Here is a 13,183-nt window from a genome sequence, read left to right as displayed (position 1 = left end):
GAAGAGGTCCTACCTCCGCGGGGAGCAATGATTTTGGAGGAGCCGGGGAAAGTGACCGGCTAGAAATCTCAGGAAGGCCTTCTTGCTATTCTAGCTGGAGCGCCCTTGGCCTCTCAGGATCCTCCCCCTTCGTAATCCTGGCAAATCCACCTAGCCGGCCACGCCCTGGGGCAGAGGCTAGGGGCTTTCTTCCTTCTATAAAAGGAAGTCAAGCCTGGCTTTTGACACACATCCCTTTCGCGCCACAGGCTGCTGCCCTCCTCTACTCCAAGGCCCGCTTGGATCTGAGGGAATGGGGAGCTGCTTCTGCAGGATCAGGTTTGGCATTCTCATCAACACCGACGGGGTCAGCCTTGGGGAGGACACGTGAGTATATAACCCGTCCAGGCTGGGAAGATTCATCCTAGGAAGTCACCCGCTCCGATCCGCCTCTCCCTTGGAAGTGTGAGAAGGCATTTAACGTTGCAAGGTGGCGTAGCGGGTGCTGTTGGCTCTGTTGGGATTCACCAGGGCATGTTTACCCACATTGTCCCTTCCCGGTTTCTTGAGTGTTTGCTGTTTAGCTGCCTCGGTGGACAGAGAATGGCTGTGCCCAACAGGTGTGCTTCTCGCCCCATCACCTGGCCTCACCTGGGAGGTTATTTCCCGCTCCTCTCCCCTCCCCCATCGCATCCTGTAGCCATTGACTGATTGCAAGGAGGTTCAAAAGGGCTTCCCTCTTGCTCTGGCTGGAATCAGCTCTGTGGTTCCTGGGACTGAAGCTTCCTGAGAGGTTGGGTTGAGGCTGCTGCTGATTCTACAGTCTTTCTTAACTTTCCTCTTCTGCCCTATGTGCCTGCTTCCCCTTTTTCTTGAGAAGATTTTACCAAGACAAGAATCCTTGTCAGTATTACTGAATATTTGCCTCTCAGGTGGGAGATAAAGAGGAGCACCTGCTGCCCAGGGCAGTTCTTTGCTGACCAAAACAGCTAAACAGCCAAAACTCCAGATTCTGGGTTAAGACAAGAATCTGGGTTTTTGCTTTTGGGAATCTGATTTAAGACAGGAAACTTGATGAATAAATTAATGAAGATCCAAGATCTTCCTTTGGAAAATAAAAATCAATGGTACATATGCTTCATCTTTGACCACTTGCAGTTACATTAAGGAGGTCAATTTAGGCAAATAACCAACATCATGGGTTTACAATTACTATTAAGCTAACTGAAGTGGACAAATACAGGTGTTTATGGTGCTAGATTTTTTACTTTTTTAAATGGAGTATCAGTTATTTCAAAAATCATGGTAGAAATATACTATTTAAATAAGTTCTTCAGTCCTGTCTTTCATTTGTTCTGTCTCATTTTGGAGCTACAGTAGTCAATATGGACTCAGTCCCTGTGTTTGTCATTTTCTGTTCACTGTACTTCTCAAATGGACAAGATCCATGTCATCTTACTTATCTTTGCATTGTTCTCTCTGGTATCTAGCACAAAATACTGTGAAATGCAGATGTTCATCTTTGAATTTAGTTGACTCGCCTCCCATAAAACAGTTTATCTTGATAAGTTTAGAACACAAGCTTTTGAGGATAAATTTGTCCTCAAGTACTATATCTAGACTTTTAAAGCAAAATATACAAAACAGCAACTTAAATATTTGCTTAAAAGAACTTATTAACCCGGGCTATTTTCAAGTTGTGTTGCTTTATCTGTGATCACATCTGTGATGTGTGAAGCACATACTTCTCTACCCTAAAATCTTACAGAAAACAACCACCACACAGTTTGAGGTGCAGATAGCTTGCTTTATTTTGTTGTTACTATCTCAAGGAGGTCCAGTAATAGTATCACTAACAATTTAATTTATACTTGCATGAAAAGAACTACATCAAATTGACATTTGGGCAGTTTGTAATGTTATTTTTAACTTAACAACAGCTTTATTATGTTGTTGTACTTTACTTTTTGCTGTGGCTCATTGCTTAGTTGCCCGGTTTTTCAGTTGTAATTTAAATTTAGAGCTACCACACAAAGGCATTGACTGCACCTGAGACCTCCAGGAGTTGACACTGCTCTGGCATAGGAATACTTGGATAACTTGGTTAAATGAGGGGATGGCCAGGTGATGGTACTTTTCCAAGCTATCCAGGAACTCTTTATGGCAGAGACAGTGTATAATGAGCGAACAAAGTGTTGGCCGTTACACTTTGCTCTGGTAATATTTAAGTCATGATAATTTTAAGTGTGACATCATCAAGAAAATGTAAAACGTTAAAGTGGTGCTTACAGGAGGGTAAATGCAAACATCACCAATGCCTTACATTTCTGATTCAATAGGTATTGGTGCACATATCAGATGACATGTGCAGCAGCATCATCTTTGAGGTGGGCAGGACATCTTCAGTGGGGAATTTCTCAACCCACTGAGGCATACTTAGACATCAACAGTATGTTGAGGCACAAAGATTAAGTGTTGAGCAGGGTATTCGTTCCATAAGAAACTTTCTCCTGCCAACAGTTAGTTTCAAAAGTTACATTGTAAAATGTCATAAAATAAAGGTACAAAACTTTATAACCGTTAATCCGGCTATATACAGTATGTACATGTCATTAGGAAATGTCTAATATTCTTAGGTCAACAATTATGAGAGATCAAAATGTGTATTTTTGAACTTGACTCATTTAGGTGGATAAAAAACTACTGTTTAAAAAATATTTACAGATCAGAAAGATTAGTCCATGTGAATTATTTGTGAAAAGTTAAGAATGAATGTAGAGTATAAGGGCACAAGACCCTCTTAAATGGAGCGAATGTTTATGTTCACAGTGGCAGAGTCGGAGCCAAACTCATTCCCTAAACTCAGGGTGTAAAGTCCACCATCTTGTTTCTGTACGTCCATGATGATCAGGGTTGTCAGGTCATCTGTGTTTTCAATGTGGAATCTCCCTTGTTGTTCTTGGTTTTGGATTTTTCTTCCACCACAGGACCATGTTATTTCTGGGGTCGGTTCCCCCGTAAAAGCACAGGCTACTGTTAGAACTTTGCCTTCATCAATGCTGATATCAGAGGGAAGAGCTTCAATTTTGGGTGGAATTCCTTTAGGGAACAACAAAAAGGTTTTAGGATCACTGAAAAAATAACAATATGCTTGCTACTAAATTATGTGTACTAAAGACTACACCACGCTACTTGGCTAGTCTACCTCTACCAGTAATTTTATTGCTCACCTCTTCCGCCTGCTTTAAGCATTCTACTAGTTGAGCTTTCCAGTTGTGTCATACTAGATTTTCCCATAAAACTGCTGGAACTCATTTCTATAAAGGACTCTTGCATGGAGGACATGCTTTGGGCAGACATGCTTGCAAATTTCATTTCAGTCATGCTGCTAGCACTGCTGCTGCTGAAACTGCTGAAGGAGGCCTCCTGCTTAGAGGCAGACATTTGGACTGACTGAGACGAGAAGCTTCCTTGCAAGCTTGTGTCACCACTTGTCCTCAATACTACCTCTCTGGAAGGTTCTTCAACTAGAGCTGTGGAGCATAGCAGATACACAGTGAACATCAATGACATCTGGTTAATTGGTGACATCTGACAATGACTTACAGAAATGAAAACTTAACACACAGAGAAACATAACCCAAACAATTTGCTGTTGAAGCGTAAGCGAATACATACATTTGTCAAGAGCTAGCTCAATGTCTCCAAGAAACGAATCCTTATATTTCCTATCATTATATTACATGCAGATGCTAGGAGTCACTAGGAGAAAAATGATTAGTCATATAGAAAATAATTGACATTGTACATTCTGAAAGTAGTTGGTAGCTTTGCTTGGAAATTCAACTTATCCAAGTTTCTGTTTAGCTGTAAAGAAACCGACAATAAAGGTGAATTCACATAGGATGCCTATCCCTCTTCCACACGGAATTGATAGCAGCTTCTGAGAGTTGTCTGCACTCTGGCAACAACCACCTCCTTAGCCCCACGAAAACCTTAAGTAAGGGGAATGGCCAAGATATACTTACGAAGGACTGTTAAGGAAGCAGTGGCTGAACATTGGCCACGGAAATTTTTGGCTTTAATTGTGTACTTTCCACTGTCGCTTACTGATGCATTCCGGATTTCAAGAGTATATACATTTCTGGAGCGATTTACACTGATATTTGAAGAGATTGAAATCTAAAATGAAGGAGAAAAAAGGTATTTATGTTCTTCATCGATAGACATGGTATCTAAATTTTTCTTCAGTAACGCATTCATGATTTCACTTACTGGCAAGTTGTTTTTAAACCATTCTATTTCAGGAGATGGCTCCCCACTGATCTCACACGTAAAGAGGACATTTTGTCCTTCATTAACATTTTGAGATCTGGGCTGTGAGATGAAGGCTGGAGCATCTGAGAGTTCTTTGCTTAAGATCAAGTCATACTGACACTTGACGATGCCTTGACTGGTTTTGCCTATGCAGGTGAGGATTCCTTCATCTCTGTGACTGGCTTGCTTGATTGTCAGGGTCTGGTCACTGCCTGAGACCCCATATCTGTACTCCTCAGAGTTGGTGAGCTCCATGCCATTCAGGACCCATTTCACATCAGTGGCACCAGCAATGTTGGCTTTTAAAGTCACTTTTTGACCATCGGTTATACTCATCTGAGTAGAAAAGGCTTTTATCTCAGCATGAGTTCTAATTTCTTCTGATGCCTGTGATGATTTTGTGATTTCCTCATGGACAATGGATTTTTCCAGGGAGGCTGCTGCTGATTTCTTGACTTCTTCAGAAATCAGAACCTTTGATTCTTCCTCCTTGAATGCTAACTTTTCTTTAGATTTCACCTCTGACACCTTGATTTCTTCTGAAGTCAGAGATTTTTGGGAAATTTCTTCTTGGACAACTGCCTTCTTCTGAGATGTGATTTCAGAGGTCTTTTGTGTAGATACTTTCTGTGCCTCAGTGTCTTTTACAGCTAAAACAAGAAATCTCTGTAAGGCAAACTTAATTGGAAAAATACCTCCCTCCACCCTTTCTTTAGATTTTGCATGTTCATAATATAGAGTCAGAAGGAAAAAAAATTCTAACCTATATATGTAGAGGTAACCAATTCTGTCTCAGATCCAATCTAGGAAAATTGTCATGTATGACTTCTAAGTGTAATGATTCCTTAAACTAAATTGAAGATGATTTTTATGACTTAAGGGAAAAAAAAGTCTTGAAAAGAATAGTCAAAAGATTTAGGAGATGTGTGGACTGAAAATATTTCAAGTAACTGAAAAATTAAATCACCTTTTAAAAGACTGAGATGAAAGCAAACAAATTTTAATTGGGAAAACAGATATAGCCTCTCGTTAACTTTGTATCACTTTAGAAAAAAGCAAGAGTGAAAGTTTAAGGAAGCAGTACCATTTTGTATATTCACCTGACTTTATTCTTAGGTATTCCTGGGGGCTGGGTTTGCTTGTGGAATCTTATATAATTCCACATATAAATACACATGATCTATATACTGACATAAAAGTTCACATTAACTGTTTGTGCTTCTACATTTATGTACAAATGGCATTCTAGAATTAGAAAAAATATGTTTTTAAATTTTTCTTATGTATATAATAGGGGATGTTAAAAAAAAGTTTTCTTTATATTTTCTGGAAAATGTTGGTTAAGAACAAACGTTGGCCTACCTTTTATTGTCAATTTGCAGCTGGAGGACACTGATCCAACTGAATTTGTTATCATACAAGTATAAAGTCCGCTGTCAGAAGTTTCAGCCTTATGAATTTCTAAGAGGAATACTCCTTTGTCTTCAGAGAGTTTATATTTACCTCCTTGTGTAATAGCCTGTGGAATGCAAATGATTTAAATTTTTAAAAAGTCACTTAATTTTAATTTCTATTTTTGAGTGGGGATGAGGGGAGAGGTTAGTTTTTGAAAAAGAAAAAGGGACAGTTAAGAACTGATTACCTTTCCATCCTTTGTCCAGGTGACAGTTGGCTGCGGTTCTCCAGTGGCTTTAACTGTAAGTTTAGCAACACTGTCTGAAGAAACGGTTGTATCCTGTAGCCCAGTAACAATTACTGGTTTTGAGGAAATTGGTTCAGGAGCTTTTGGTTCAGTTTTCTTGGTTTCTGTTGACTCGGTAGTTTTCTGAGCTGATATCTTCGCTTCTGTTGACTCAGCAGTTTTCTGAGCTGTTTTCTTTGTTTCTGTTGACTCAGCAGTTTTCTGAGCTGATTTCTTATCTGATATGCTGGATACCTGCTCATGGATACTTTTAAAGGCCTGTCCCGTAAACTGGAAGTTAGTTTTGGAAGTTCCACCTTCCCCAGAAATCTCACAGACATATTCCCCACAGTCAGATTCAGTGAGGTTATGAATTTTGAGTTCGTAGGTACCATCGGCTGAATAATGAAACTGGAAATGCCCATTTTCCTTCAGTTTCTTGCCATCTTTGTACCAGGTGACCTCTTTTGCACTTAATACACTACTTTCAACTGCGCAGGTTAGTTTTGCAACATCTTTAGAAGCTTCTGCTTTCAGGAATCGAGTTATCTTTGGTGGAGCAGAGACTGGCAGCTGCTGAACTTTCTCTGTTGGTGTAGGCTTTGTCTCTGTAGGTGACACAGCTTTTGGATGAGAAGTCACTGGTTCTGGAGATTTCACTCGTTTGGGAGACTTCACTGCTTCTGGAGATTTTACCCGAGGTTCTGGGGATTTGACCCTGGGTGGGGATGTCACAGCCTTTTCTGTAACCCTGGCCTTCTGAACCGTCAAGGTAAACTGTGCTTCCTGCTTCCCCTCGCTGTTCTCTACCAGCACACTGTAGCTGCCTTCATCAGAAGCCTGCACTGAAGAGATCTCAAAGGTCGATTTGTACTTTGCGGTGGTCACTTGGTGGCGGGCAGAAGTGCTTATCACTTGCCCTCCCCGCAGCCAGGTCACAGTTGGTACCGGCTCACCATCTGTATCGCAAGAAAACCTGGCAGACTCGCCTTCGTACACAGTTATGGACCGTGGCTTTGTTAGAATTCTCGCTGCCAGTGTTGTCTTGATCTTTCTGGTTGTGGATTTTTCTTCCAGTGACTTTTCTTCTAATGCAGTGCTTTTCATTTCTGCAGAAGCATAGTGTTCATAGGATGAGAGACTTTCCCTTGTCTCTGTCATCTGTGATTTCACTTCTCTGACAGAAGAAGCAGCTTCCATCTCAGATGTTTTCTTAAACGATGAAACTGCATATGCCTCTGTTCTTGTCAGCTCGGGGAAAACTGATCTGGGGACCTCTTCATCTCTGCGCCGGGATGCATAGGTGGTATAATCCCCTCCTGTTACATCCAAGGTTGCATAGTCAGAAGCTTCTCCTTTGTAGTTGGTGCATACAGCGCGGTAGGTTCCGCTGTCATCACTGTGGCAGTCCAGAATCTCCAGCGTCAGGACTCCACTTGTGTTGGTGTAATGAATCTTACTGCTCTCTTGGAGCTCCACACCGTTGTGGTACCATTTAACCTCAGCAGTTGGCTTAGACTGAACGTTTAAGATGAAGCGAGTATTTTGGCCGCAGGGCACCCTATGGGAGCGCATTCTCAGTGTGATTCGAGGGGCGTGGTCCAGTGTGAAAGGCTGCTGACTCAGGACTTCATACTTCCTCTCCGATGTCTTCTGAGTCTTTAAAGCCGCTTTCATGGACTCATACCTGGAAAAGATATCGAATCTCGCAGACCTCTCAAATCTTGAGAGTGATCTCTCACTAGACACAGGACTGGGGGAACGTGGGCGGGTTCTCTCTGGAGTAGGAGATCTTCTTTCTAAGTCCTCTTCGTCTTCCTCAGCTGGTGGTGGACGTGATCGGATCAATTCCGACACCGGCCTCATCAGCTCAATATAAGTTGGTGACAGGGAGCGTCTCCGTCTCAGGAGCCTGGAGGCGGAGGAGGAGGATTCTCTCTGTGCACGTCTTGAGATTTCGTATTCTTCCTCAATTTCTGTTATTTCGGTCACCTCTCTCTGTCGTCTTGATTTCTTTTTAGACTTTTCTTCCTTGGACATGTGGTCAAGCTCGCTCTTGTATTCTGAGAGACGCTGGGTGGTAGTGACCGGACGGAGCAGCTCTTCGTCCTCCCTCTCGGCCATGATCCTCTGCAGCTGCTTGGGCTGCCTGTAGGAGGCCCGGGCGTGCCGTTCCCGCAGCTCTGCGTAACTCGTACTTGTTTCAGCCCTGGTAGGGATGTGGTAGGTCGAATATCTGAAGTCTTTTCTTGATTCCTCCACCTTGACGTGAGCTTGTGGAGAAGAGTAACGGAGGCTAGAAAGCTCAAAACGCGGGGGGCTTCGGCTGGGGGGTGAAGCGGAGAAACCCAGCTCCAGCTCCTCCTCCAGGCGCAGCCGCTCCTCCTCTGTCCTTTTCATTGCCAGGTAGTCATCAATGGGGAGGAGCAGCTCTTCATCCGAGATGTCACCCAGAGAGCGTCTCCTGCGCCTGTAATAAAAGTCATATTCTGGAGAGGGTGTACGTCGGCGGGCTGGCCGCACCATCTCCAGGTCATCCTGGGACAGCTTGGGAATGCGCCACTTAGGTCTGTATTGATCTGTAATGCGCGGGAGGGGCATCACGTAGAACTGTTCCCATCTGGAAAGGCGAATGCGCTTGGGTCTTTTCTGAACCACTCTGTCCAGTTTCCCAGGCATCTCATATTGATCACGGATCTTTTTATACCATTTCATGTCAGACATGGGCACGAACTGCTTGATGCGTTGGTCTTCCTCAATGGTGGTCTGTTTGTACTTGCGTGGCTCTGGTACTTCATAAGGCATGCGCAGTTTTCTCTCCTCCTTCTTTTCTTCGGTCTCAAGTCGGAATTCCCCTTTTACAGTCTTGGTGCTCACGGCTGGTTTATAAAGGATAGCCGCTTCTCTCAGAGCCTCTTGGGCTACCTGTGTCAGGGTCACAGTTTCAGTTCCAGAAAGAATCTCGGCCATTCTGAGTGTCTTGTCAATCTGTTTTTGGACGTGGCGTTCCCGCTCCTCCTTACTCTGGAACTCCTGTTTGACGTATCTCAAACGTTCCACTTGTAAGTGAGCCTGGCAGCTGGTGGACCCAGCTGTGTTTGTGGCTGTGACTCGATAGTAACCCGTGTCTTCAGGCAAAGTATCTCTGATGTGCAAAGCATAATAATCCAAGCCTTCATGGACAATTTCAATGTGAGGCCCAAGGGACAGTGGCTGTCCGTCTTTCTCCCATTTTAATGTTGGTGGGGGGATGCCTGACACTCGGATCTCAAAGCAGACACTTTGGCCTTCCTGGCATTCTGCATTGGCCAGTAGCCGTTTGAACATGGGTCTTAAGGTTGTGTCTGTTGGAGGTGGGTGTAGGGTTACCGTCAGCTTTGCTTTACAGCTGTCTTCACCATATTTGTTCCTTGCCACAACCGTATACTCGGCATCATCGTCTGTAGTGACACTGTTGATTGTTAGTTGGTAAAGACCTTTGTCAGACTCAAACGTGTACTTCTTGTCATCATCACCTGGTTTGATCTTCTGACCCGATTTATACCATGTTACACGAGGCTCTGGGTGGACAGTTATAGTTACTCCAAACCGGACATTTTCACCCACATAAGCCGTCTTGTTATAGAGAGGCAGGGTAAATTCTGGTGGTCTTTCCAGGAGTCTCATGGTATCTGTTCTGCGCTTAATTTTCTTCATGGTTCTACGGCAGTAATAGTCATAAACTTCTCTCACACCTTTAACAAACAGCTCTGCGTAAGAACTGTCTTCACCATAGTCGTTGACGACTTTGCATCTGTAGGTACCATCATCGAATTTGGTAATGTCTTTGATATACATGGTGGCCACTCCATCTTCATAGGTGATTTCATATTTCTCACTGTTCTCCAGCTGTCTGACACCAAAATACCAGCTTACTTGGGTAGACTGATCATAATTTTCAATTTTGCATACATATTTGACATATCCTCCTTCTTCACCAACTGCATGCATTATCTGCCCAGAAACTGGGCCTATTTCGATGGATGCAACTTTAACTTTAGCAACGCTCACTCCCTTCTGAGATCGAATTGCACCACCACAGGAGATCCTGGCTGCTGACACAACCATGTTGAGGTCTTTCTTGATCAGAGTGTGGTAGTAGCGCCGGTGTTTTAAAGTTCTAATGACTTTAGTACTGACTCTGTCGATCTTCTGCTTCAGCCATGGGTGTTGGAGTGCCTCAGTTGCTGTCATGCGAGATTTTCTCTCTTTCACTAATAGCCGGTCAACAAAATCCATGGCTTCAAGGCTAATTTCTTTGAATGCTTCTTCATCGAAAGTATATTCAGCATTCATGATATTCTCAATTATCTGTTGGTTAGTTTCAGCCAGGAATGGGTTGATACCACTCAGCAGCACATATACCAGTGTCCCAAGTGACCACATGTCTGTGGCTGTGCTGACAACATCATGGTGGTGAACTTCTGGTGCATAATATTCAGGGGCAGTGAACAGAAGCCTGAAGTTGTCCCCTGGCTTCAGCTGACGAGCTTGACCAAATTCTATGATTTTAATGGTGGAGCTCCTTCTTGTTTGGTAAATGATGTTTTCTGGTCTAATGTCAAAGTGTCCAATATTATGACTGTGTAAGAACTCCAGTGCTTCACAGACTTGGTGAACGTAACTTACAATTTCTCTTTCGTTGAGTTCAAAAGCACTTGTATTAATGCGCTCAAATATGTCAAGTCCTGATATAAACTCAAAGATCATAACTAATTCTTCCATGCTTTCAAATGATTCATGGAGGTATAAGATATTTCTGTGCCTAGCAATATTTAGAATGGAAATCTCTTTCTTTACCAAAACTTGATCAGTCCCCTTGACTTTGACAAATTTGGCCATGAATGTTTTCTTTGAGGAAGTTTCAACACAGCGGTGGACAATTCCAAACTCGCCACGTCCAAGATCTTCAGCAATCATATATCTCTCATAGAGTTCCTTGGTTTTGGAGTGAGATGCTTTAGTCATGGAAACTTCCCTGGTTTCATCTACCTCTTCATCATAATTCATAGCTCTGGTCTTATCTTCTTTGGTTACGGTTGGTTCTGAAGGCTCAGAAGGCTTGCTCAGGCCAAACTTATTTTCGGCTATTACCCGGAATTGGTAACTTGTCTTTCCAAATAAGTTGATCACCGTGTAACGTGTTTCTCGGGCCTGTCCTACCCGAAGCCACCTTTCTGCAGTAGTTGCACATTTTTCAATAATATAGTTGGTGATTTTGCTGCCACCATCAGAAGCCGGCTCTGTCCACGTTAAGTTGACAGAATCTCGTGAGACATCACTGACTTTTACTCCTCTGGGTGGGTCAGGAACATCAGCCACATCCAGTTCAACTGTCTTTTGATCAATTCCAAATCTGTTTTTAGCACAGACCACATAGAAACCAGCATCTTTTCTCTCTACTCCATTGGGGAAAACAAGTGATGTGAAGGATCTTGTGACAATAACTTGGTAGTGGCCATTATTGTCAATGAGATCCTGTCCTTTCTGCCAGGTAATCACAGGGTCTGGTTTGCCACTGAAGGGGATCTTGATGCTGACCACCTCACCTCTGAGGGCATGAACTGCTCCCATGCCTTCAAGAGTTTTAGGCAAGTGTATCTTAGCTGGAACTGTATCAGAATAAAAAAAAAAAGAATATGATGTAGTAATCTCATTAAGTGTAACGCTCCCCCCAACATTTTAATGGTAGGTTATCAGACACCAAATTGACAGTTATTGATTCGTGTTTACCTTCCACTTCCAAGGAGGCTGTGCCAGACACGGATCCACCTTGGTTGGTAGCTCTGACTTGGTAAACTGTGGCATCGTCATCAGTGACACTTGCAATTATGAGCTGGTGGTAACCACCCTTAAATTCTTGAATCCTGTACTTTAATCCATCAGCAATGATTTCTTTGCCTTGTCGGTACCATTTTACAATAGGTTTTGGATGACCAGTCACTTTGCAGACCAAAGTAGCATTGCTCTGATATCTCACATTTAGATTTCTCAGTTCCTCTTTAAAGTGTGGTGCCTGAATGGGGACATCAGATTTGGGAGTGACAGGTTCTGATATTTCACTCCATTCACTTTCACCACCTAGGTTTTCACATTTCACACGGAACTCATATTCAAGACCTTCAATAAGGTTTTGCACTGAAAAGACCGTTTCTCGAATTTCTTCTGTTGTCACAGCAATCCATTTATTCTGTTTCTTCTCACGCTTTTCAAGGTAGTAATTTCTAATCTTTGCGCCTCCATCACTGGCAGGTGGCTTCCAAGCCACAACGCAAGAATCTTTTGTGATAGCAGTAATGGTTGGTTTGCCAGGAGCACTTGGTTTTTCTATTAGAAAATAAAAGAGTTAAGTCATGAGGTGAAACAGGCATCTTTATTAAAAGCTTATTATTTTTTAAATTTTATTTTATTTACTTATTTTTTATGTGGTACTGAGGATTAAAACTAGTGCCTCACACTTGCTAGGCAAGCAATCTACCACTAAGCCTCAACCCCAGCCCTAAAAGCGTATTTTTAAAAACAGAATGATTCCAAAGTTCTATTTAATATAGCTATTTCAGACAAATGAAACTAGTTACCTATGCTAAGAAATGTGTCAAAAAATAAAACTCCCCTATAAAGATGGAGCTAGATTATATGGGTCCCCTTTTAGATATGCAAACATTCAATTAAAGTGAGAAAAGGTATCCTTCTTTACCTGAATCTTTGCTATTTCCTTTCAAAATTTATTTCTGTTTAAAAGAGGTTTTTTTGTTTTTGTTTTTGTTTTGTAAAGACAGGTGTTAGTGTATGAGATAAGAGAAAAGAGGGTCCAGGTTGTACTCACCAAATGGAGTCTTAATGATCACAACTGAGGTCACCTCCAGGGGATCACTGATGCCAAAGGTGTTCTGAGCTGAAACCCGGAAGTAATAACCAGCATTTTCTGTGAGGTTCACGATTCTACAGGTTGTCACTGAGATGGCTGAAGACACCAATTGCCATTCAGCCCCTTCCTTGGCCTCACACTTCTCTACCACATAATTGGTGATCCAAGAGCCACCATCATCAGCTGGGGGTTTCCAGCTGATGACCACAGAGTTCTTTAGTAGAGCTTCAATCACAATCGGTCCTGTAGGTTTGTCTGGTTTATCTGTTGGGAGAAAAATATAATTGTAGTGATTTTTA

The 13,183-nt window shown here is 42.5% G+C and overlaps 1 protein-coding gene across 27 annotated transcripts in view; it reads right to left on the bottom strand.

Annotated features, from left to right (window-relative positions):
* Window positions 1–1,765: 1,765 nt before the first annotated feature.
* Ttn (titin) overlaps window positions 1,766–13,183 on the bottom strand; it is a 265,404-nt gene continuing 253,986 nt past the window's right edge. For 26 of the 27 annotated variants that reach the window (XM_076866699.2, XM_076866701.2, XM_076866713.2 and 23 more), the window contains 8 exons: window positions 12,843–13,148; window positions 11,750–12,343; window positions 5,939–11,628; window positions 5,659–5,815; window positions 4,255–4,946; window positions 4,008–4,161; window positions 3,210–3,512; window positions 1,766–3,078 (listed from right to left, as the gene is read on the bottom strand). In XM_076866699.2, the coding sequence (XP_076722814.2) occupies window positions 2,780–3,078; window positions 3,210–3,512; window positions 4,008–4,161; window positions 4,255–4,946; window positions 5,659–5,815; window positions 5,939–11,628; window positions 11,750–12,343; window positions 12,843–13,148 (8,195 nt within the window). In that variant the 3' untranslated portion in view covers window positions 1,766–2,779. The remainder of the gene's footprint in view (window positions 3,079–3,209; window positions 3,513–4,007; window positions 4,162–4,254; window positions 4,947–5,658; window positions 5,816–5,938; window positions 11,629–11,749; window positions 12,344–12,842; window positions 13,149–13,183) is intronic. The other variant, XM_076866711.2, reaches the window with a different exon arrangement.

This window comes from Callospermophilus lateralis, chromosome 9 (genome assembly GCF_048772815.1).
Source record: "Callospermophilus lateralis isolate mCalLat2 chromosome 9, mCalLat2.hap1, whole genome shotgun sequence".
Classification (NCBI taxonomy): Eukaryota; Metazoa; Chordata; class Mammalia; order Rodentia; family Sciuridae; genus Callospermophilus; species Callospermophilus lateralis.
The sequence above is the reverse complement of the archived record's forward strand: the minus strand, read 5'-3'. Positions and strand labels throughout refer to the sequence as shown.